This window comes from Thermobia domestica, chromosome 13 (assembly GCF_964235325.1).
Source record: "Thermobia domestica chromosome 13, izTheDome1.hap1.1, whole genome shotgun sequence".
NCBI lineage: Eukaryota > Metazoa > Arthropoda > Insecta > Zygentoma > Lepismatidae > Thermobia > Thermobia domestica.
In genome coordinates this window covers 29811164-29838177 of record NC_137466.1, presented here as the reverse complement: position 1 = coordinate 29838177, position 27014 = coordinate 29811164, and the positions used below count along the sequence as shown (strand labels likewise).

Sequence of the window (27014 nt, the reverse complement as noted above, 5' to 3'; positions counted from 1 at the left end):
GTTCCTCGAACCACTCCGTCATACTCCTGGTCTTGTGACATGGTGCATTATCTTGTCGAAAAATGCCAGTACCGATGAGAAACATGGCCGTCATGAAGGGATGTACGTAGTCTGCAAGCAGCGTGTGACGCCTCGGCCATCATGGTGCCTTGCTCGAGCTCCAATAGACACATCGATGCTCACCTGAATGTTCCCCAGATAATAATTAAGCCGCAGCCAGTTTGTCTCCGCCCCTCAGTACAGATGTCAAGGAGCTGTTCCCTGGGAACACGACGGATTCGCACCCTCACATCGTCATGATGATGATATCGGGATTCATCAGATAATGCAACGCTCTGCCATTGTGCCAAGCTCTAGTGCCAATGGTAACGTCTTCATTTCAGTTGTAGTTGCCTATATCGTGGTGTTAATATTCGCCATCGTTAGGAGTGTTCGGTGCACTGTGTGTTCAGACTAGTGTTGTGAAGGTCTGTGAAAAAAAAAACAGAAATTTTGGGTAAAAAAAACAGTTTTTTTACGGTTTTCCCGAGCTGGGGAAAAAACGGAAAATTTGGGTATCATCAGAATCATCATTTTTGTTAATCACAGAATCATTTTAATTAATATGTTAAATCAAACATATTTCATAGAGATATCTTCATTGTTCTATGTAAAATTTCGGAAATTTTGAAACCATTAGAAAAAAATCATTTGTTCGGAAATATTGGCAAAAACAGGAAAATGTAGTTTAAAAACTATTTGTTGGCCTGATGCTAGTAATCTTACTTGCTGTAACATGTCTGCAACATATACAGTGGAAAGTCAAAAATTCGAACTAATTGGGACCACAGGTAGTTTGGATTTTCAAATTGTTGAAAATGACCAAGAAAATGTCATTTAGGCTTACATATACTGTACGGTATGTTCTTATATCGATACAGTGGTTATTCAGTACATACAGTATTTACAATACCGTACGTACGGCTACTTACATTTAATGTTTCTGAAGAACCTGCTTGTACTCTAAATAACACTGTTCTTGTAAGTCACACTTAAAACTTATAGGCCTAAGAAAAAAATAAAAATAAAAATACATGACGAACAATTACATATAAATGAACTTTTGTAAAAACACTGACTTCACATAACGTCGATGGACACGCTATTGTTTGTTTATTGCTAGCGTTAAGACAAAATGTAAAAAGCTTCTAGGGACCGCGTTCGGATTTTTGACGTTAGGATTATCGACGTCCTACTATGTATACAAAGTAGTTCGCTAACGGAAAAATACTTAAAGCAACAGGTTTTAATTCTACTTTACACACATATACCGCACAAGTGAGTAAATTTGAGCAGCGAGAAATATATTAAGTGAAACTTCCGTTAGTTATTACTAGCAGCGTTCACCCCGCTTCGCTGCGGTCACCCCGGAACGCAATAAACTTTGTTACTTAGATAATTTTTACTTTTTCGCTTTCAAGTGATATGATAAAAACCATAGAAGATTGCAGTAAATCTTAACATTATATCGCCTGTCATTTATGTTAACCCGCCCCGCTTCGCTGCGGTCATCCCGGTGCTGGCATATTGTAAAAGTGTCTGTAAAAATAAGCAAATCAATTAAAAAATTTTAAACAGAAGATTCAAGCTATTTTCCGCTGTATATCGCCTGTCATTTATGTTAACCCGCCGAGTGACACGGTCATGCGGGTTGCATATAAATACGTTTATTTTTACCTATGATGAACTAATAACAAAGGATTTGTACGTTATGGACACTTGAATGGTCAATTATCTCAAGACACTGGTAATTAAAAATTAAAGTGATATGATAAAAACCATCTAGGGTCCAAATCCTAATAACCCCCCAAAAATGAAAGAAATTGGTTCAGCCGTATTAGCGTGATGAGCGGACAAAGGATTTTGTACGTTCTCTTTTATATATATAGATTACAGACTAGCAGAATATCCGTTCTTCGCACGGGGAGAATACGTTTCATTTTGGACACAAAGGGCACCAAAACTGTCACCAATGAAGTTGTGGAGCCCCAAAACTATGAATTTGACATTAATACCGATAATTTTCAATTATCTTTACATGTCACCATCCCCCTTAGAGTACTAATGGGGCTGAATTTGTGGATTTAAACGGCATCTTCTGTTTATCTCAGCGAGTATGGATTCGAGGCCATTTTCGATATATATATATATATATATATATATATATATATATACATACAGAGGCGGATCCAAGGGGGATATCGCTCCCCATCTCTTCACACTCAAGTATACACTGCATAAAATGGGCTTCAATCCTGCTTTACACTGGATAAAACTGCAAACTATGGTTTAGCCCCTCCCTTGATCATATCCTGGATCCGCCACTATACTGTATATAATGCTCAAAAATATTAGGCGTTCAGCTGAAACATCACACAAGACCTTAAGATAATGTATGAATAAGCTTGTGTTTGACTCATATATATATATCATACAAGAAGGAATGCTTTAAGATACACTAGAAAAATGGGGCACATACTGGTGTTGGGGCACGGAAAACCTTGTTCACATGGCTCATGACACAAGACGGTTATGTGTGTACCTCTCGAACTGCTCACAAACAGGCAAGGCAACAACACTGATTGTTCCTTAATATGTCATATGATCACTTCAAATAGCCAACAGAGCCTCGCACCTGCGTGGCATGGATTCAATCAGGTTATCGATGAGTTCTTGGGGAATGTTGTGACACTCATCCAGAAGAGCGACTTCCAGCTCTGGAATGGTTGTTGGATTTACTGACCTAGCGGCAATTCATAACCCAGACATGCTCAATTGGAATGAGATCCGGAGAGCATGCTGGCCACTTCATCCGAGCGATACCCTCAGCCTCCAGCATCTCATCCACTAACCGAGCTCTGTGAGGACGAGTATTGTCATCTATGAAAAGGAACGAATCACCAATGACACCACCATAAGGAAGAACAAGAGTTTTCATGATCTCATCCCTATATCTGAGAGCCGTCAAAGAGCCATTTCGGATGATGTGGAGCTCAGTACGCTCACCAATGCTGATTCCTGCCCACACCATCAGTCCACCACCATGATACTGGGATCTTTCTCGCACAAACATGGGATTGTGTCGTGTTCTATAATCTCTCCAGATGAAAACACGTCGATTATCAGGCTCCACACTGAATCGAGACTCGTCAGAGAACAAAACATTGCCCCATTCATTGTGTCCCAACCCACGATGTTCCTCTGCCTACGCTCTTCGATCAACACGGTGTCGTGCAGTTAATGGGACACACACCATAGGCCTACGTGCGTAGAGACCACCTTCTCGAAGGCGATTGCGGACAGTTTGAGTGGATATTGTGCGTCCTGTTGTTGTTCGGAAGGCTTGCAGGAGCAGAGTTGTATTCTGACGCCGGTTTCGACGAGCTGTTAACAAGAGATAACGATCGTCTCTGGCTTTGGTTGCTAGTGGACGGCTCTGTCCTTGTCTTCTTCGAACACTTCCAGTTGTTTGAAATCGATTCCACAATCGGGAAATCACACTTTGTGCCATTCCTATGGCATGTGACACCTCCCGCTGTAACTGACCAGCTTCCAACCTGCCGACAGCTCGCCATGCCAACAATTCTGGCAAATCACGCTGTTGCGCAATTTCACTACGTAGATTTGTGACGCACTAAACACAATGAGGACAAAGGTATTCTGGAGCTGGAATGTGTTGGCAGCGCCACACTACAAAATGATATCTGTTAGCGCCACGTCACTGATCACGTGCACAAATGTTTCAAACGGTTCGTTTGCACGTTGGGCCTTCATGATTTTAATCTGAACTGGACAAGATACAGTGTTCTCACATTATTCCTAAGAAGTTTTACATGTGTTTTCATCTGATTCCCTAATTTTTTGGATCAGTATATATATATCTATATATATCTATCTATCTATCTATCTATCTATATATATATATATATATATATATATATATATATATATATATATATATATATATATATATATATATATTAGCTAAATATACCCATTTTTCGCATGGAAGTCAAGGCCTGTGGAAGTATTACCCTCATTTCCGCGACCGCGAAAACTATGGATCTGAGACTAAATCTATCATTTTGGATTACTTTTACATGTCTCGGTATATCCCCTCCCCCCGCTGATTCTCGGTCCGCATACAATGGTAGCTGAATTTGCAAATCATCGCTAATAGAAGTGTCACCATTGTTCTTAGCGAGCACGAAAACTATGGATTTGACACTAATATCGGTCATTTTGGATTACTTTTACTTGTCTCGGTATCCCCCCCCCCTTCGCTGACTCCCGGCCCACATGCGATTGTAGCTGAATTTGCAAATCATCGCTAATGGAAGTGTCACTATTGATCTCAGAGACCTCGAAAACTATGGATTTGACACTAATATCTGTCATTGTGGATTACTTTTATATGTCTCGATATCTCAACTCCTCCTTCCCGGTGACCACCGACCCGGTGCCGCACAGCATGAATTTGGAAGTTAATGCGATCGGAGTTTCACCATTGATTTCAGCGACCGCGAAAACTATGAATTCAACAGTAATATCTGTTATTTTCTACTACTTTTACATGTCCCGGTAAACAACCCCTGAGACCCCCCTGGTTCGAATTTTGACAAAATCGTTTACCTCTGGTCTGGAGCCTGGACCAAGGTATTCGTGACTAAAATTTGGTAACTCTCGGTCAATTTGTCTGGTTCCCAAGCCGGTTCCGGTAAACGCCTCCCCCTGAGACTCCCCTGGTTCGAAATTTGAAAACAACTTTTCGTCTTGATCTCGGGCCTAGGCCAAGGTACCCCTGACCAAAATTTGATAACTCTCGGTCCACTCGTCAGGTCCCCATACAGACAGAAAAACACACAAACAAACTATTTATTTTATTTATATTAGACTAGATAGGTTCTTGCAAATTATACCAGATTTTCATATTATCTTTCCGAACTAATTTTAAAGACCCGCTCCTACTTATCTTTATATGTATACAGTATATCTATATTTATATCTATATATGTATATAACAAACGCAGGAATTGCCTCATAAATAACGCTCCTGGAGGACCCCTTTCTCAAAAAAATTGCTGGGGAAACACTTGTACAAACTTCAGTTTTCGTACCGGACGATTACCGAGACCTGGTGAACAACAACAATAACAACAAAAAAAACTCCTTTTGCGATCGAATTAAAAAAAATAGTTCTCCTCAGGTTAGTATTCACTGATAATATTTTTATAAAATTTAAATTTGATGGGTAAATCAGTGGACTTTGAATACATCCACATCGTATCCACTGAGTTGCGAAATTGTGTACCTCCAGACATGGACGGCCGAAGAAAATTTTCTAGGGGGGCATCTTCAATGTTTGCTATATTAGTCTGGCATTTAATGTGCATGGTTTGTTATATTACGTATACATTTTCGTGAGCCAGGGAGGTTCATTCTTATCAAACACGGAGATTATGAAGGAACAGATCTACTGTACAAAATATAATAAAAACATCTCTTTCGGATTTCAATCATCCCGCAGTCCAACCCCGAGACGGAAACATAAGAGATGGGCTTTTTGTTTTTAAACAAGATAACGTGTCTAGCGAATGCTTTACATTGTGAAGATTATATTAGTGAAAATTAAACGAATATAATTTTACAACTTAATATACATATTACTAAATGTTTAGCTCCCCGTTGCTATGTTGTTAGCGATGCGCCTTTCTCGAACGAGGTTTGATTCATGGTAGGAGCTCATGTGTTTCAAATCCGACATTAAACTGTACGTTTACGTTTTGTAGAGCTTTGCTCCTAAAAACGACGCTAAACTATAATCTAATTTAATATTACTAAATATTAAAAAATAATGACTTACCAATGTGACGTCAATTTGGCAGTCATCAAATCCATTTTATACTTTCATTTAATCCAGTGGATATTAATATAACAATTACAAGACACACGCGCATATAAATACTCAGAAACAAGCACATACACACGTACACATACACAAATATGAACACTTCAAATCTATTTACATGTCGTGGACTGCACTGCATCAAGCACTGTTATCTTCGTCATCTACTCATGTATCTGCATTTTCTGATTCATCCACAGATTTGTTATTTGTACGCATCAATTATTTTAGCATTTTCGGGAAGGTTCAGGGTTCGTTCTTCATTTAAAGAGTCGGTTCTCTGTATTGGAAACAGGATGAGGGGAGGGAGGGGGAATTTATACTTTATGAATGGATAACATTTTAAGAAATATATACAAAACATGCCGCTTCCTACGCAGCACTAAAGCATTTCTTTTAGCGGTGTACTACTAGTGGTATCCTGATGATAATACCCCCTCCCTTCTCAAGTTGTAAAGTGAGAAGGGACAGAAACATCCCAGACACTCAGGGTTCAGTTGACAATAAAACTATGGGTAAGTAAACATCTTGTGCAGAGTCACGTTTTGCTTATTTTTGAACATTTCTGTGAAATCAACAATACAACAGCGGAAATACTAACTGGTCTTATTACTCCAACCACCGCTTCAACTAAAGGATAATTCCCAACGCTCAGTGAGCCATCTAAATTTTCATTCTTTTTCTGTTTCTTTTTCTGTTTTCGTTCTCTTTCTCTTTTTCTGTCCTCGTTCTTATTCTCCACATCTTTAATGAAGTAGGGGGCGCCCAATCCCTCGACATTTGGACGTCTTTTCCTCTTGGTTTCGCCACTTGTTGAAGACAATCACCACAGCACTCCTCGAACACCTCTGACAAGTTCTGCAGTTTCCGAAATTCTCGTGCCGAGTGTTTCTGAGCGAGTACTTTCTTCAAAATAATATTAAAAATTATAGAAAGATTTTCGAGACATTGGAGTCGAGTCGAGATTTTTACCAGCTGTCTCGACTCGACTCGAAAATTCGAGTCGAGAAATACGTTTGTCTCGACTCGTCTCGAATTTTACAAAGAGTGTCTCGACTCGAATTCGAGTCGAGTCGAGATTCGAGACATGTCACGACTCGAGCGCATCCCTAGTTGGCGAGACTGTGACACGTGTTGAATTTTAATGAAAATATATAGTTTTGCTCAGCAAATAATTGGTTTATATTTAATTATGTATTCAGTTTAACGTCCCTCGAATATGACTGTTAGGCTAAGGGAGACGATGATAAAAGAAAGGGGATGATGATGGAAAAATTGGTGAAATAAAAAGTGGGAGGAAACGGGGTACCCCAAGAATACCCACGAACACGATGTAATTCACCACAAACTTACTTGGGCAGGGATGGAATCAGGAATTATTTTGTTATGTCTTGCTAAAACAATAACAACATTTTCATTTTGGAATTTCAGGTTTTGCAAGATTTTATATTACCCATTGCAAAAACATAAAATATTAGGAATACTTAGTTAAATATCCTTTGCAAATGTGTTAAGCGTACCGCATACAGAGAAGCTTACAATTAGAGGCCTGGAGAACACTTAAATACTTTCTATCCCTGTAAGTTGTGCAGAACTGTGCTCCGAAGCAATAGTACGTCCTAAAGTTTACGTTGTTCGCATAATTTGCAATTGTCTTCTGGAACGCATTAAGATAGTTCATGAAGCAGGAAATGCTCTTCTAAGTTTTTACCCTGAACATGTTCAACTGATTCGATTATTATAGTAAAAAAGATAATCTCATTGGGATAATGTAGAAACTGGTTCTCATTTGATTTAAAATACCAGGCGTGTCCGGAAAGTAAGTACCATTTCGAAAAAAAAAAAAATACCATTTTGGAAACAGGTTTATGCAAGCCAAATTTATTTTTGCATGAAAGATCACACCGTAAACTATTTTTCGACATAGTATCCACCAAGATGTGCTCTTTCATGTAAAAATAAATTTGGCTTGAACAAACCTGTCTTAGTACTTAGTCAAACTGGTAATTACTTTCCGAACCAGTCTTGTAGATACAATTTGATGAGTTTCTAACGTACTAATCTCTGAATGCCAATTTCTAATTGTTACCTTCTTAATTTATTTGCTCAACTTGACAGGAACTGCAGCTCAAAAGTGTTTTTTGTTTATTTCATGTAACTAGCACATTTGGTGTGAGTGGATCCAAGTGGGAATATGCAGCACGGGCAGCCGTCCATACGATGCTGGCGTCCTTCGGAGGTGGAATCATGGGTTTGGCACATTCCTTTATCATGACTAACGGACGTTTTAATATCATGGATCTCATCAACGGAGTTCTCGGATCATTAGTTGCTATTACAGGTAGGATTTATTTATGTTTAATGTGTAACCATAAATATATGGAAAGAAAAAAAAGAGGAAGTTGCCTTTCTCTGAAGTTCAGAATGTCAAATGTTGGTTAATCCATCATTATTATAGTGTATGTGAACACCTGAAATCTGATCAGAATTCATATCCGCCAAGTTCAGAATCAATCAAATTGTACAGTAAATTTTAAAATGTTGAGATTATTGTCCTAAGTTGTTAACTGCAGGCTACCGCATAGCATGTCAATGAGAAACAAATTATAATACAGTGAAACCTCTCTAAAGCGGACAGCCGTGGGGAATCAAAAATTGTCCGCTATAGAGAGGTGTCCGCCTTAGAGAAGTGTCAATATTTCCTTTCGTAAATTAGTAAACAATGTAATATCCAATTAGAAAAAAATAATTGCATGAATCATGTATTTACGAATATTACCAAAATGATACTGAACCTGCATTATCCTCTGCCATTCAATACTCTAGGTTCTAGACACAACATGGAAATAAGATGTTACAGTTTTCTGCACTTTACACTTATCACTACTTACTACGTTTACAGTATGTTCCTTTAATTTGTGGATTAATTGCAGTCCAGTAGTGTCTGTTTTTAGACAATATGCGTACCCGAGGGCAGAAGATACTAAATTTGTCTTCTGCTGGTCAGAGATTCCAGAAGGACAGTAGAATAACGTGTCATCTCAGACGACAGGCAACTATCAATCACTTTTGTGTCTAAACCAGGTTGAGTGGGAGTGAAATGCAAGCAAAGAACATGAGGGTGTTGTTAAACAGATAATGCTTCGTCTGGATTGCTGAGTAGACAGTTGAGGCGGCAAAATGTTGTCACAATGCTTCCTTGATGACACATGTATGAATTACTAAAAATGTATTTTTACTGTATTTTTCAACTTGTTTCTAGAGAAAGTGTCTGTAATACAGAGGTAAATAATACCTATAAAAGACAGAAAATACTGTCCGTGTCCGCACTAGAGAGTGTCCGTTTTAGAGAGGTTTACCAATATGATTTTTCCTATTACAGTGTTTGGGGATTACAAAATATGCCCGTTACGGGAGGTATCCGCTTTATAGAGGTGTCCGTTAGTAGAGGTTTCACTGTAAACAGAGCTTCACGAACATTACTAATTTATGGGAAACTGGGCAGACAAAAATAAACGAAACATTAGCAGGAAGTAAAAGACATATTTTTTTTATATTAATTTGATACTTATTGCATGATGCAGTGTCTTTTAGATAAGATATTTATTTGGGTTGAAAATCTCGCATTTTAAACTGAATCAAAATCACAAACCATATTCAAACAGAAATACTAACGTTTACATATTATCTTTCCAAAAACACTTGTGAATAAAATCTTACGTAAGTTCTTCACGACAAGTGGTCACACGATGAAGAAACTGAGAATATTGCTAAGAGATGTGAGGAGGTGATAAAGGATTACATATTTTATATTTAGATGTTTGGGTGGGTTTGTTTAGATGTTGATTTCTGGGAAGACATTTCTAACGAACTTAAAAAGTTTATTACTGAATTCTCTCTCTCTCTATCGCTCTTGCTTTCTCTCTCTCTCTCTCTCTCTCTCTCTCTCTCTCTCTCTCTCTCTGTGTGTGTGTGTGTGTGTGTGTGCATGCATTATTTGTGAATTTTTCAGTTTTGAGCCCTCCATTCGATAGAGCATCAAAAATCTATCTCAAAGAAGTGAGAGAACTTTTCACTCTTACCGTTTCCGAGATATTCGCCAAAAAGGTTTCGATTTCGGGAGATTTAAACAACCATATCTCAGAAACCGTAAGTCATAGAGAGATTGTATTAATGTTGATCAATACCTAAGAGGATGGTGAACATTTTGGTTCCAAATAGTAACCGATGACCAGGCCATCGTTCCTCAGATATTGGCCAAAATGTTCGGATTTCGAAAGATAAGAAGCCTCATCTTGGAACCGTAAGTCATAAGAGATGAAAAATTTCATTTTTTTTTTTTTTTTTTTCAATTTTGAGACGTCCATTATGATCATGCGTCTTCTTTAAACAACACATCGTAGAACGTTTTAGCAGAACTCGTAAAGAAAACGTGTGGAAAAAAATTTAGTACTCAAGGGAATTATAAACGGATAGATATATTACAATCATTGTTTAATGAGTATAATCATATATTACATAGAACGATTGGTATGAAACCTGTAGAAGTTGATAAGAAAAAATAATTCTTTTAAGTTCGTTTTGGCAATGCTCTTGGAGCATTCTTAACTGGTTATTTTTGACATTACTTTAAACCATGATTGAGATCCAAACTCAGGACCAAAGATAATTTCATCAACTGAGATAATTGTCATGTTGCCATTGTTTCTCTTTTAGTGTGTTCCTGCTTTGACAGACGAATAATGCTTCATCAGCAGCACTCATGTAATATTATGTAATTAAACTGCAGTAAGCAGCTGATACATTATACGAGTAAACACTCCCTTTTCCTATATTTTCTAATCCTCCTCGTATGACAAATAACCCTAAGCTTGGTATCTCGGACACACAGATTCTTGATTTCAAGAACGGAAAAAATCATCATAGTGACAGAAAGAAGAATGATGTCTGTGATGACCTAGGAAGATAACGACAACAGATATTTGAGTTTAAAACTTGGAGCAACCAGGAAATGAAAGTCTCAGTTAGACCAGTGACAAGATAACGTCAATCTGATTCTTCGAGATGAAGCCGACTGCAGCTGTTTGCTTTGGGGTTGAATTTCTACCAAACGATAGTGATCAAAGTCTTATAGAGTTCAAACTTCTTTTCTATTCCCCATCCTACCTAGATCTCGCTGATATATACAGGATGACACTGACACAGATAAAATTAGCCCACATAAGAATAAAGGAAATACAGTGAAATTATAGAAACGAAGAGCTGAAATGAACTTACCATTTAATTACAATGAAAAATAGAGAGAAAAGTACATTCATAGAACATGTTGAAATTGACCCTCTGCGATGTCAATACACAGCTTTACACGTATAAGCCTATTCAGATACACCCGGCGTAAAGTTCGGATATCGATGGTGACAACGTCATGGCTAATGTTGTATTTTAGTTCCTGTATTGTGTGTGGATTAGTTTCATAGACCTTTCTCTTCAATTGTTCCCACAAGCAGAAATCGTATGTTGTTGGAAGCGGTGAACGTGGTGGCCACAAACCTTTGCTGACAGTTCGTTCCTCAAAGATCGTCCATCATGTACTCCTTAGATACCATTAAAGTGTGGCATGTTGTCCGATCTTGCTGGAAGAAGCAGTTGTGTTTGTCCTTCAGTTGAGCAAAGAATGCATCAAAATTTTTCATATATGCAACTGTGTTGAGGGTAGTATAGATCCAATAATGCGCGTTCCTGTTACACCGCTCCGAACACCGATTTTTATTATTATTATTATTATTATTATTATTATTATTATTATTATTATTATTATTATTATTATTATTATTATTATTATTATTATTATTATTATTATTATGGAGTGGTTGCTGACAAACAATCTTAGAATTCTCCGTTGTCCAGTACTCGTGTCCTGTAAATTCATATGACAGGAAAGATGAAACCAAGCTCCATCACTCATGATGTAATGGAAAGCGTCTAACAAACCGTCCGTGTTGTTATTCAAGAATGATAACAATCGATAATTTTTTATGTCGATTATTGTATATTATCCATTGTAGAAGAAATAACAATCGTTAATTGCATACGTCCGTTGTTGTAGTTCTTTACTCAATTTCAGAAGTCAAAATAAATATTGCATTCGCATTCAAAGGGGATGCGAGCTACTATTAACTGCGCCACCCTGATATATACAGGGTAGTCCATAACAGGCCCGTCTCTAGGGGGTGTAGGGGGGCCGGGCCCCCCTAAATTTTCGCTGGCCCCCTAAAAGTTATACAGTAGGCTTGCAAAAAAACTATAATATGGTGATGAACTATCATATAGTTGGATCGGGCCCCCCCTAACTTCAGCCGGCCCCCCCAAGTTTTTGGGCTGGCTACGGGCCTGGTCCATAAGTCAGTACAGTGGGTTATTTTGGAAACAAACATGATTAAAGCAAATGTGACTAGCGGAGGGCGGACTTGGGTAAAGGAGCTACTGATTGATGCATGCGTGGTGAATGGCGGCCATATTGAATCCAGGTTATTTTTTTCAAATGGGAAGGTATGCATGTGACACATCAATTAACACTGTTTTCTTGTAGACTCGCGCAGTCCCGTAAGCAGAAATGCGTTATCATGTCCCGTCCGTCCATTGCAACACACAACCAGAGTCTCTTAGTCCCGTTCTCCTGAACCCGTAACAACACAGCGGAAATGATGCTATCACAGCGTCCTGAATACGTCCCTGAATGTGTGCAACATCCCGAATCTTCTTCTGATACACCAGGTATTTTAAGTTTCCTCTTAAAAAGTCCAAGGGAGTGAGCTCCGGCGACCGGGCTGGGCATTCCACAGGGCCTCGGCGACCGATCAAACGTCCAGAAAAATGCAGATCTAAGGATTTCCGCACAGGCAGCTGCGGTGCGGTGGAGCACCATCTTGCTGTTAGTACTCCATATATCCGTCCGTTACTCCACAGTTACAGCAATTATTAATAGAATCAATCTTTTAACATCGTAACGGATAATAGCAACTTTAACATAGCTTATCCCTACACATGTAACTTTTTTTCAGTTTTATTTATGCAATAGATACCTAAAGCAATTATTTCGACCGAGTTTGATAATGAAGTCAGTAGTAGAAAATGGATCGATCTGGGCCAACATCGGACAACTCACAAGCCCCTGGGAAATTGAGCACCTTGCACCGTGAGCCCACGGTCTTTTACGACCTCCATTTTAGGGGTGAATTTATTCCCTTTTATGAGCACTTTTTAGGGGGTGTATTCGTTCTCTTTTATGAGCACATTTTAGGGGGTGAACTCGTTCCCTTTTATGAGCATATTTTCCAACCCCTATTTTAACATAGCAGAAATTACACTGAGACTATGAACACACAGCAGAGCATAAGAGTACATAACCTAACAAGGGTGTATTCATTCTCTTTTATGAGCATATTTTTAAGGGTGAACTCGTTTCCTTTTACGAAACATGCCAAGGGTGTATTCGTTTGAACATAGCGCATCAGACAGAGACTACGAAACATAACAGGGGTGAACATAACGAACATAGCAGAGAATATGAAACATAACAGGGGTGAACTCGTTCCAACCCCTATTTGAACATAGTAGAAATTATATAAGACTACGGGGGTGTATTCCACCCCTATTTGAACATAGCACATCAGACAGAGACTACGAAACATAGTGAAGATTAGATAACACATACGAGTACATAACATAACAAGGGTGTATTCATTCCCTTTTATAAGCACTTTTTAAGGGGTGAACTCGTTCTCTTTCAACCCCTATTTTAACATAGCAGATAACAGATAAGAATATGGGGTGTGTTCATTGTCTTTTATGAGCATATTTTTAAGGGTGAACTCGTTTCCTTTTACGAACCATGGCAAGGGTGTATTCGTTTTCAACCCTTTAGCATCAGACTACATAACATAACAGAACTAGTAAAAGAGTATGGTATATTTTCCAACCCCTATTTGAACATGAGACTATCAACACTACGTAACACACAACCACCTCCATTTTAAGGGTGTACTCGTTTTCCAACCCCTATTTTACCATAGCAGAACATCAGACTTCAACCCCTATTTGAACATAGCACATCAGACAGAGACTACGAAACATAGCAGGGGTGAACTCGTTTTTACGAACACACAGCAGAGATTATTTTCTTTTACGGGGGTAGCAACACCCCCAACATAGCAGAGAATAGGGGTGTATTCGTTTTGGATTCCACCCTTAATTGAACATAGCAGAGAGTACGTTCCCTTTTAAGGGTGAACTCGTTCTAATGTAACATTGCAGTTGGCCTATTTTTCAACCCCTATTTGAGCATAGTCCATTTTTAAGGGGTAAACTCGTTCTAACCCTCTATAGTAAATATAATCATTTAAGGAGTGAACTTGTTCTAACCTATATTTGAACATAACAGAGATTATTTAAAGATTGCAGAGGAATGCGAACTTCCGTGTTTTGTTATCAGTTACATAATAACTTCCGCCATATGTGGATAATTCTCATTACGTCATTCATCCGGATTTTAAAAACATTGAGCTAGTTTTCTCTTTAACAGACAATAACTTGTCATTCAACGATAGGATTGAAAAAAAGGAATCCCTGAACGTAATGTAATCAATCACAAAGGTATAACTTGTCATTCAACGATAGGATTAAAAAAAAGAGGGGAATCCCCGACCGTGACTCATACCTATTGCGCAATATGACGTAATGCGATCACACAGGTATAAAAGACTAACCGAGATGTTTTTTTGTAATCACTTCCTGTTTGGTGTTTGAAGTGTAAAGTTCAGATATTATATTATTAGTATGGTTTTGTTATTAGTGTGGTTTATTATTAGTGTGGTTTTGTTTTCTTTTGTATGTAAGACATTTTATAATAATAATATTATATTATAAAAACTCACTTCAGAATTATTATAGTAACTTTGAGTTATTTAAAAAATGGCAACAAAAAAGGTTAAATCAAATACTATCAATTCACCAACTAATACTCTATTTAATAATAATTTGAAAAAAATCATTTTAAAATGTGATACTGTTTTAAATGAGGATAGTGAATGTTTTTTAAATAATAAAAGAAAAGACTGTTTAGATATATTAAAACAAGAACAAACTAATACATCATTTAAAGTAAATTTTTCTTTGGCTACAACTTTTGTAAAACCAGTAGATTTAGAAACATGTAGATTCTTTGTAAATAGTGGTAACGAAATTATTTTACCGAGTACAGATGTGAATTCTATAATAGAAAAACTATTTAATAAAATTTTAGTTGAACAAGAAAATAGAGCAATTAAGAAATCAGGGTGGTCTTTATGTTCTGAACCAAACCATCACTTAGAAATTAAAATCAGTAAATATGATCCTCTGTCAGCTTCATCATTTATAAAATTACCTCAATGGATTTTATCTAAAAAGAATTGTGTTCTAAATATTCAAAATAATGATAAGAGATGTTTTATGTACTGCATTCTAGCTGCGTTGCATCCCGCAAAAGAACAACCAAATCGTGTAAATAATTACATACAATATATTAATACTTTATTACCATTATTTGAAAAAACTAATATAAAATTCCCAGTTGAAGTAGAACACATAAGCAAATTTGAACATATGTATAATTCTGTATTTACTAAGGAACAAATTTCCATTAATATATATGGCATTGATTATGATAATGAAACAATTTTTCCGTTACGTATAAGCGAAAACACATGTGTAGATAAACGTATAGATTTACTGTATTGTGAAGAAAATTGCAACAGTCATTATTGTCTTATAAAAAATCTCAATGCGTTATTGAAGAGTCATAAAGAGAAAACTTATGTAAAATTACCTCAATGGATTTTATCCACAAAATGTGTTATAAATATTCAAAATAACGATAATAGATGTTTTATGTATAGTATTCTAGCTGCGTTGCATCCCGCAAAAGAACATCCACATCGTGTGAATAATTACATACAATATATTAATACTTTATTACCGTTATTTGAAAAAACGAATATAAAATTCCCGTCGAAATAGAACACATAAACAAATTTGAACATATGTATAATTCTGTATTTACTAAGGAACAAATTTCTATTAATATATATGGCATTAATTATGATAATGAAACATTTTTTCCGTTACGTATAAGCGAAAATACAGGTGTATTTAAACATATAGATTTATTATATTTAAACTCTCATTATTGTTTAATTACAAATTTAAATGGTTAGTTAGACATCAGTTAGGTAGTCATCAAACATTTATTTGTAGACGATGTTTAGTATCTTTTTATAACAAATCAAAATTAGATGAACATGAGAAATTATGTAAAGAACACACTCCAACCAAAATTGACATGCCGAGACAAGGAGAAGTTTTAAAATTTCGAAATTTGAAATTGTTATTACAGAATGATGTGATAATAGTTGCAGATTTTGAAAGTTTATTAAAACCTATAAATAAACAAAGTGGATCTCATACAATACAAATTCAGCAACATATACCATGCAGTTTTGGTTATATTGTATGTTGGAGTAACAACTATATGAAATCAGATTTAGTTATTTATCGGGGAGAAAATGTATCGATGAAGTTTATGTCTGCTATGGAGAATGAATTAAGAAAAATCATAAACATATTAGATCAACAAAAACCATTAATACCATTAAATAGTTCTCAGTTACAGGAGTTTAATCTATCCACTGAATGCTCTGCTATAATAAATATACGAGTAACAATAGAAAAGTTAAACATCATAACCATTTAACTGGTCAGTATATTGCCACGGTGTGCAACAATTGCAATTTACAAATTAAACGTCAAAGTAATTTTATCCCTGTCTTCTTCCATAATTTGTCTGGGTATGATGCACATTTATTTGTGAAAGAATTAGGTTGCACCCCTGGCAATATTTCTGTAATTGCTGAAAGCACTGAGAAATACATCACATTCTCTAAGCACTTTAATTTTAATGGTAGACCTATCGAGTTACGTTTTGTAGACTTATTTAAATTCCTGCCGTACAGTCTCGACAATTTGGTGTCAAAATTAAAACCTGAGCAATTTGTCTATACAAAGCAATATTTTTCTGATGATAAGTTCCCTTTAATTCTTCGTAAGGGAATTTATTATTACGATTACATAACAAATTTAGATACATTTAATGAAATTGAATTTCCTGAAAGAGAGGCATTTAATAGCAAATTGAATGGAACACAAATTTCCGAGACTGATTATCAATATGCAAAACTGATTTGGCGTGTGTTTAAATGTGAAAATTTAGGGGACTACCACGATCTATATTTAAAATGTGATGTACTTCTCACAGCAGATGTGTTGGAGAATTTTAGAAAGACATATTTAAATGCTTTTTGCATTGATCCGATTAATTGTTTTACTGCACCTGGGTTGGCATGGCAAGCCATGTTATATAGAACAAAAATTGAACTTCAACTTTTATCAGATATCAATATGTATATGTTTGTAGAAAAATCGATTCGCGGAGGTATTACTCAAGCTGTGTTAAGGTATGCCAAAGCTAATAATCCTTACGTACATGATTTTGATGCGGAAAAAGAAAAATCTTATTTACTCTATATTGACATGAACAATCTGTACGGACTATCAATGATTGACTATTTACCATATGGTGGTTTTCGGTGGGAGGAAAATTGACAATTGGCAAGATAAAAATAAAATTATCAATTGGCCCACGGATAGTGAATGGGTTTTTTTCTAGAAGTGGACTTAGAGTATCCAAATTATTTACACGAATACCATTCTGATTTTCCGTGTGCTCCCACTAATGAAGTTCCACCAAATGGTAAATACTCAAAATTACTATTGACACTTAAATCGAAATCGAATTATATCTTGCATTATAGAGTATTACAATTTTATCTAAAACAAGGTTTAATATTGGTAAAAGTACATAAAATATTATGGTTTCGTCAATCTAAATGGCTTGCATCTTATATACAAGAAAATACTCAACGCCGTGCAAATGCTACAATTGAATTTGAAAAAGATTTCTATAAGTTATTAAATAATTCTGTATACGGAAAGACAGTGGAGAATGTACGAAAACGCATTGGTATAAAATTAACAATGAAAAAAGTGTAAAAAATTAGTAGCGCAAAATCAGTTTCAAAATTGGGTAAAATTAGGAGATAATCTTGCATTATTCCATATGGTAAAAAAATCTGTAACTTTAAATAAACCGATCTATGTAGGAGCGACAGTTTTGGAATTATCAAAATTAGCAATGTATAAATTCCATTATAATATAATGAAACCTCGATATGGAGATAAGATTAGTATTGCTTATATGGATACTGACTCTTTCATTTACTATATTAAAACCAACAATATTTATAAAGATATAAAAGACATGAATGACTATTTTGGTACCTCAAATTATCCTGAAAATAATGCTTTACATAACACAAAAAATAAACACGTTTTGGGTAAAATGAAAGACGAATTAGGTGGAGTTCCTATCATTGAATATGTTGGTTTACGAGCAAAAACTTATGCAATTCGCACTAAATCTGATAAAAAAATAAAAAAAATTAAGGATATAAGAAAAAATGTAACTAGTATGATCTCTATCGAAGATTTTAAGGATTGCTTAAACAATAATCGAACTATTAGAAAGAAACAAACACAGTTGCAATCTAAAGAACATGAAATCTTTACAGTATCTGTTAATAAAATTGCTTTAGATCCTCATGATGACAAGCGATGTATTCTTAATTGTAACATTCATACATTGCCATAGGGACATTATCAGTTACCATTGAAATATTGTAATAAGTGTAAAATGTAAAATAATTCTTTTTTTTAAAGAAAGTTTTTCAATCGAAAACAGCATAATGATAATCAATGTAAAATATGTAAATAATATTTTAGGAGAAATATATAGAAATGATGTCACAATCAGTTCGAGAACAAATACTTGCAGAATTACATAAAAGTGCAAGACGAAACTATCCTCGAATACCCGTTATAACGAAAGGGATTCATGATTTATGGCAAGCTGATTTAGTTGAAATGAATAGTGGAAAATTGAAAGGTCTAGCAAAAATTAATCGAAATTTCAAATATTTATTAACTGTGATAGATACATTCTCTAAATATGCTTGGGCTATTCCTGTGAAAAATAAAACTGGGAAAGAAATTACACAAGCATTTATAACAGTACTGAGAAAAGCAAACAAAAGCCCTAAATTTTTACAAACTGACAGGGGTCGAGAATTTTATAATTCAGAGTTTCAGAAGGCGATGAACCAAAATAACATTAAACATTATTCCACGTACAGTGATGTGAAAGCAAGTATTATTGAAAGATTTAATAGATCATTACGTAATTTAATGTGGAGACAATTTACACTGCAGGGAAATTATAAATGGATTGGCATTCTACCGGAATTACTACATAAATATAATAATACTATTCATTCCACTATTAAAATGAAACCTATCGACGCTATTAAAAAAGAAAATGAAAAACATCTATTGACAAACATCTATTGCAAAAAGTTTTCTATGATAAAAAGAAAAAGTAAATTTAAGATAGGTGTATGAGTAAGAATTAGTAAACTTAAGCGTCCTGGTTTTGATAGAGGTTTTACACGCAATTGGAGTACAGAAATTTTTCGAATTGCTAAAGTTTTCTTCACTAATCCTCCGACATATCACTTAGTAGACTCAAATAATAAACCTATTGAAGGAAGATTTTACGGACACGAATTACAATTAACGAAATTTCCAAAAACATATTTAATTGAAAAAGTTTTGCGAAACAAAAATAATAAGGCCTATGTGACATGGTTAGGTCTGCCAAAAAGTGAAAATTCTTGGATCGATTTAAAACATACTATATTGTAAAAAAAAAGAGAAGTCAAGAATTTATAGGTGAAGCATGTCGTCACAAGTATTTCTAGTAGATTTTATAATTTCAAAAGGTGAATTTTATATTTTAAATTCTAGCAACACTGTAAATTTTCGTTGCTTAGTTAAATTGTCATCATCATCATCACGAGGTCTATCAGTATCACAAGTAAAAAGTATATTAAACCAAATTTGTTCTTCCACAAACGCTGTTTTTTTATGTAAAGGAGAAAAGAAAGCAAAATATTTAAAAACGCTATTTAAAATAAATTCAATATATCTGTAATAGAGATGGAATGGAAAATTCTTTTTACATGTATGGTAGCAGGTCCTACAGGCTGTGGAAAATCATATTTTGTTAAAACAATCCTTGAACATTATAGTAAGTTATTTAAAAATATTGTATGGTGTTATGGTGAATGGCAACCATTGTATGATACTCTTTCAAACTGTACGTTTAAAGAAGGTTTACCTCAAAATAATGAATTTCAAGCACACGAAGGTCCACATCTTGTCATTATTGATGATTTAATGCGTGAGTGTGACCATCGGATTGTAGATATTTTTACTAAGGGTAGCCATCATAGAAATATAAGTGTAATATTTATAACACAGAATATTTTTCATCAACAAAAAGGAATGCGGGATATTTCGTTAAATTGTCATTATATTGTTTGTTTTAAAAATCCTAGAGACCAAGCTCAAATTAATTATCTCGCACGACAATTGTATCCAGGTAATACAAAATTTATTCAAGAAGCATAGCAACTCGAATTGCACATTGTTATTTACTCTTTGATTTAAAACAAAATACTCCTGATGAGCAGCGAGTTCGAACAAATATCTTTCCAACAGATTCTTTTAATTATGTTTATGTACCTGTAAAAAAATAATTGCAATATGGTTTATATTCTAACAACTATTTGTGCTTTAATAGCCGTAAAAAAATGATTAGTAAGGAAAATGCACATTTGTTAAAACTTTTAGCAAAGTCAAAACCGAAAGCACGTAAGACAATTTCACAAAATGCAGATCCTGATTTAATTCGCTCTATTTGTGAATGTTCCTATAACGTATTACAGGGAAATGTTCCATTAAATAAAACAGAGATAAATAAGCTAAAAAATATAAAAAGGAACTGAGATATTTGGTGAAAAAAGGTCCGTCATTAAAACAAAAGAAAAAACGAATAATTATACAAAAAGGTGGTTTTCTTACTGCATTGCTTGCACCTATTTTAGGAGGTATACTATCTAGTTTAATTAAATAATTATGCAAAACGCACAAAAACTTATTTTAATCTCACCAGAAAAATTACATCATTATCAAACGATATCTAATGTTGATGATGAAATGAAAGAAATTTTAAATAATAAAAGTTTAAATGCAGAAGAAAAATGGTCAAAATATAGAGAAGTCTTACAAAAATATTTAAATATTATTCAAAAACCGGCAGCAGGTACAACAACAGCAACTACTACTACTACTACTACTACTACTACGGAGGAAGAAGAAGAAGAGGATGGGGAGGAGGAGGATGAAATAATATCTACTCTCCCTGAAATTTGTAAACGTAAAGCAAGACTTTTATTACGTAAATTGTAACAAAATCCAAATATTCAATGGGACGATAATGGAAATGTGAATATTAATAATAAATTAATTCCAGGTGCAAATATAGTGGATTTGATATCCGATTTTGTTAGATGTCGTAAGAAAAATATTTCAGTTGCCGGCTGGAAACCTTTTGCTACATTATTAGCAAAAGCCAATATACCCTTAGAGTACATTGGTAATCCTCAACGAATAGATTATATTAGAAAACTAACAGAAGACGAAGAGGACGAAGAGGATGGTCCTCCACCCCGTAAACGCAAATGGTGTACTTATAAGCAATAATAATAATATTCTATTGTAATCTATTGATATTTTTAAGTATATAGAAAAAAAAAGAAAGATGAATGAGCCCTACCTTAATTATTACACACATCAAGCAGGAGGTGATTATAACGTGTATAGAGGTACAGCATATCAAGAAGGTTATGGCATTGGTAGTTTTCTAGGAGGTTTATTTCGTACTGTATTTCCTTTATTAAAACAAGGTGCAAAAACTGTTGGTAAAGAATTGATACGTACAGGAATTAATGTAGCAGGAGATGTACTAGATAATAATAGACCTATTGAAGAGTCTTTGCATGATCGATGGCAAGAAGCTAAAACAAATTTAAAAAATAAAGCTCAAAATAAATTAAATCAGGTGTTGGAAGAATCTGGAAGAAGAAAAAGAAAGTTCATTTTAGTGGTGGTGGTGGTGTGAAACGGATAAAAAGATCCAAAGATATTTTTGATTGATTAATTATGGAGCAAAGTGATAGTTTTTATCTCACATTTCCTAGCAATAGTTCTATGAAATATTTTCCTCAAAATACTCTTGCTTGTTATTCTACTAAATTATATCAACCTATTGTACTGGAGAAGGGAGTGTGGGAAACAGCTGTTGTTGAAGTACATTATACAAGTTCATTTCAGAATGTTTCCAAATATACAAATAATATTTATTATCGTCTCATGAATACAAAAAATGGAACATAACTCAAATCTTACCAGGCCACTATTATCATGTTGATGACATTCTATCTCAAATTAATCATAAAAGTGATATATTAAATTTACAATTAAAAGTCAAAGCATCAGTGAAACGAATTGAGGTTAATAGAGTAATAAAAGATCAAGAGAAGCATATACAAGTACGCCTATCTCCTGAACTAGCCAGAATACTAGGTATTGATCATATTCAACAAGAAGATATTGCAGTTGTTCATTATGCTCGTTATCCACCTGATTTACAAAAAGCGCTACCTACACTTATGTATATTTACAGTGATATTGTAGAACCACAAATGGTGGGTGACACCGTAGCTCCATTGTTACGTATTATAAATACAAATATTACAGAGCATGGTGTTAATAATGTACATATTTTTGATAATCCTCATTATGTCACCGTGCAACGTAAACAATTTGATCAAATTATTATTGATTTAAGAGATAGTACAGGTAATCCACTTCCTTTCCAATATGGCAGTGTATGTGTAAAATTACATTTTCGTAGACGTAATATGATATTGTAAATTTTACCATGTGTGAATATTAATAGTAAGAAAAGAGAAAAATGCAGTGTGAGTGTATGAAATCAGAATTAGATTTATTTGCTGGTTTACCCACTCAAACCAGTATTATAGGTAATAAAATAGTTCCATATAAGCCTGTGGCTTCAATAGCTGATAATGCACCAATAGAATTTGTAGTCCCCGATCATGGGGATGACTATATTGACTTACCGCACACAATGTTATATGTTAAAGGTAAAATTACTAAATCAGATGGTTCTAATTTAACTTCTGCCGATAAGAAAATCGGCCCTGTAAATGATTTTCTCAATGCAATGTTCAGTGAAGTGCAATTATATTTAAATAATCAAATTATTTCCTACTCTTCACATACATATCCATATCGATCGTATATTGAAAAACTACTATTAATAAATTATAATGCTGAAGCTAAAACAACGCATCTTCAAACATCAATGTGGTTTAAAGATACTGCAGGGCATATGGACAGTGTGGCCGATGCTAATGTAGGATTTAAACAACGTTTTCTTCTCACTACTTTAAGTCAGTCATTTGAATTATTGGGTTATATTCATGCTGATATTTTCAATCAGGAGAAATTTTTACTGAATGGTGTACAATTGCGTATTAAACTAATTCCAGCTAAACCTACATTTTGTCTAATGGGTGACGCAGATGCTGATGGAAAAGTTGTAATTACAGATGCAACATTGCTTGTGAAAAAGGTTGATGTATCACCAGGAGTTAAAATAGCACAAAATAAAGTATTACAAAATCCTAAATTTAGAATAAAATATCCTATAACAAAAGTGCAGGTGAAGACAGAAACTCTGCCACAAGGAATTATGGATAGTACACTTCCAGATCTGTTTTCAGGCATAGTGCCTAAACGTATTATTATTGGTTTTGTTACTAATACTGCTTTCAATGGTACTTATCAAACAAATCCATTCAATTTTCAACATTTTAGTATGTCATTTTTTACATTGTATGTTGATGGAACTCCAATGCCCTTCAAACCTTTACAACCGGATTTTGATAATAATCTATATGTACAAGCATATTCTACGTTATTTACAGGTTCAGGTATTTATTATTCTAATCAAGGTAATAATATTTCACTCGCTGAATATCCTAATGGTTATACTCTACTGGTGTTTGATTTAACTCCTGCTTCAAACGCAAGTGCTGCATTTCATACTAGTCCACAACGGCAAGGAAGTGTACGTTTAGAGGTTCATTTTAAAGAAGCACTGCCATCTCCTGTAACAACAATTATTTATGGTGAATTATCTTCAGAATTAGAAATTGATTTCCAGAGAAAAATATATATTAATTAAAGAAAAAAATGTTAAATACAATTGAGCTTTATGAAGCATTACAACAAAATTTGCCTAAAGATCATTTTATTGGTGTATATGCTGCTGATGAGTTACCTTTGTTTATTCATACATTTCCAGCCGCCATAATTATAAATACTGATTCTAGTGATAAGCCTGGTGAACATTGGGTTGCTGTTTATATATCTAATATGTGTGTGGGAGAGTATTTCGATAGCTATGGTATACCTCCCTATATACAACATCATATAAGGTTTTTAAAACGAAACTGTCTGTATTATACATGGAATAATAGACGTATTCAAGGTGATTTATCTCAATTTTGTGGACATTACTGTTTTCTATATCTAGCATGTTGTGCATCTGGTTATTCGATGCAGGATTTTTTAAACAAATTCTTACTTACCACTATTGATGCTAATGATATTATGCTTTATTCATTTATGAGAGTATGATGATGTTATTTTATTAAACTCCGCCATTGCCGGTCCCAAGCCCTGGATGAGAAAGGAGGAGGGTTGGGGGTGTTGCTACCCCCGTAAAAGAAAATAATCTCTGCTGTGTGTTCGTAAAAACGAGTTCACCCCTGCTATGTTTCGTAGTCTCTGTCTGATGCGCTATGTTCAAATAGGGGTTGGAAAATATACCATACTCTTTTACTAGTTCTGTTATGTCATGTAGTCTGATGCTAAAGGGTTGAAAACGAGTCCACCCCTAAAATGGATGTTGTTGTGTGTTACGTAGTCTTATGCTCTGCTATGTTAAAATAAGGGTTGGAAAATAAGCCATGCTCTTTTATTAGCTGTGCTATGTATATCTGTTCTGCTGTGTGTTCATAGTCTCCATGTATTCTCTGCTATGATAAAAAACGAATACACCCTTGCCATGTTTCGTAATCTTAAGTGTTCGTAAAAGGGAACGAGTTCACCCTTAAAAATATGCTCATAAAAGAGAATGAATACACCCCTAAATAGTTGTGTGTTCGTACCCCTTTGCTATGTTCATTTTCTGCTATGTTGAAAAAATGCTCATGAAAGAGAACGAGTATACCCTTGTTATGCTATGTGTTAATAGGGGTTGGAAAATATGCTCATAAAAGGGAACGAGTTCACCCCCTAAAAAGTGCTCATAAAAGAGGACGAATACACCCCCTAAAAAATGCTCATAAAAGGGAATAAATTCACCCCTAAAATGGAGGTCGTAAAAGACCGTGGGCTCACAGTGTACGGTGCTCAATTTCTCAGGGGCTTGTGAGTTGGCCAATGCTGTCCTCATATGTTCCAGATCGATCCATTTTCTACTACTGAAGTCAATCTGTTAATATATTAATAGATAACGGCGACATTAACGGTGACTAAAACTAATACCCTATACATATAAGCGAATGATTAATTTCTGCTTTCTGCAGTATATAGGTAGAGCAATAATCCCGAACAAATTAATTTACAGTCAATCCGTTAACACATTAAAGGATAACTGTGAACATAACGATAGCTACCTCTATAGCCCATATTCCATACGCGTTACCAATTTTTTGCATTCCGTTTTCTTGCGATAGATAGAGCGATTGTCTCGGCTAAGTTCATTAATGGAGACAATCCTTTAAATTTTAAACGGATAACGGCGAATTTAACGGTGGCTATCTATAGCTGTATCTCATACATGTAAGAGCGATTACTCGGTAGAGCTCGTTAATGGAGTCAAACGGTTCGTTAATGGAGCAAGTAACGGTTCTTTAACGGTGATTAGCCATATCCCATACATGAAAATATTTCGCATGATCATCTTTACTGTCCTTACCAGAGCTTTTTTCTAGATTAATTATACGTGTAAATATAGTGCTCTCCCTCTATGCTTTACAGCCGGTCTCCCGTATCAGTCTTGTCCACTGAACTACTTTCATCCTGCCCATCGAACAAATTGAAAATTCTTCGTTAATAACTTATGTCCACCTTGAAAGTGTTCTTCTCGTTAGAACATCCAGTGTACTACAGAACACTAAAAATCTAGTTCAGAATACGAAAAGTCAAGTTTCCAACTAATATGGTAAATAAATAGATTTCTTCTGTTTCTCTATAGTAAATATTTTGCTACCGATGTTAGGTGTACGATGCATGCGTTTCTCCATTCAATATCGGTGTGCAATTCTTGTGAAAATATTAGCCTATATACATTGTCTTGTGCGGCCCAATAACAACCTTTTCGTATATATGTATATATATATATATATATATATATATATATATATATATATATATATATATATATATATATATAGGGTGTCAAAATAAGAGAAAAAGTACCTATGGACCTATGGCGAAAAGTGCATAGTTTCAGAGCTAGGGCTGTCCAAAATCGCGCAAAAGCCAAATTTCATCAGGTCCTATTTCGTATTCCAGAAACTGTGGATGGTGGTCGTTAGCAGCGCAAAGGAAGCCATGAATACACAATCCAAAAGTGCATATTTCGTCAATTTGCAAAAAGTGTACAGGACATTCTCTACAGGGTGTAATGCTCACATACGCTCTCAATGGAATTCTCAAATATACCCTGATTTTAAGGAGGGTCCAAAGTAAGCAGGAAGTAAGCCTTCCCAACTATGGACATCCAATGCTTCGGAGGGAAGTCGGAAGTGTTTGGAACCGGCAGCTTCATGTCTTTTTGTGTTCTGAATAACGTGTGATG

General features: G+C 35.0%; 1 protein-coding gene across 2 annotated transcripts in view; it reads left to right on the top strand.

Moving 5' to 3' along the window:
- The window catches only part of LOC145668071 (putative ammonium transporter 3), a 404553-nt gene that overhangs the window by 308382 nt on the left and 69157 nt on the right, over positions 1 to 27014 (top strand). For both annotated transcript variants that reach the window (XM_081735578.1, XM_081735579.1), the window contains one exon: positions 8107 to 8285. In XM_081735578.1, the coding sequence (XP_081591704.1) occupies positions 8107 to 8285 (179 nt within the window). The remainder of the gene's footprint in view (positions 1 to 8106; positions 8286 to 27014) is intronic.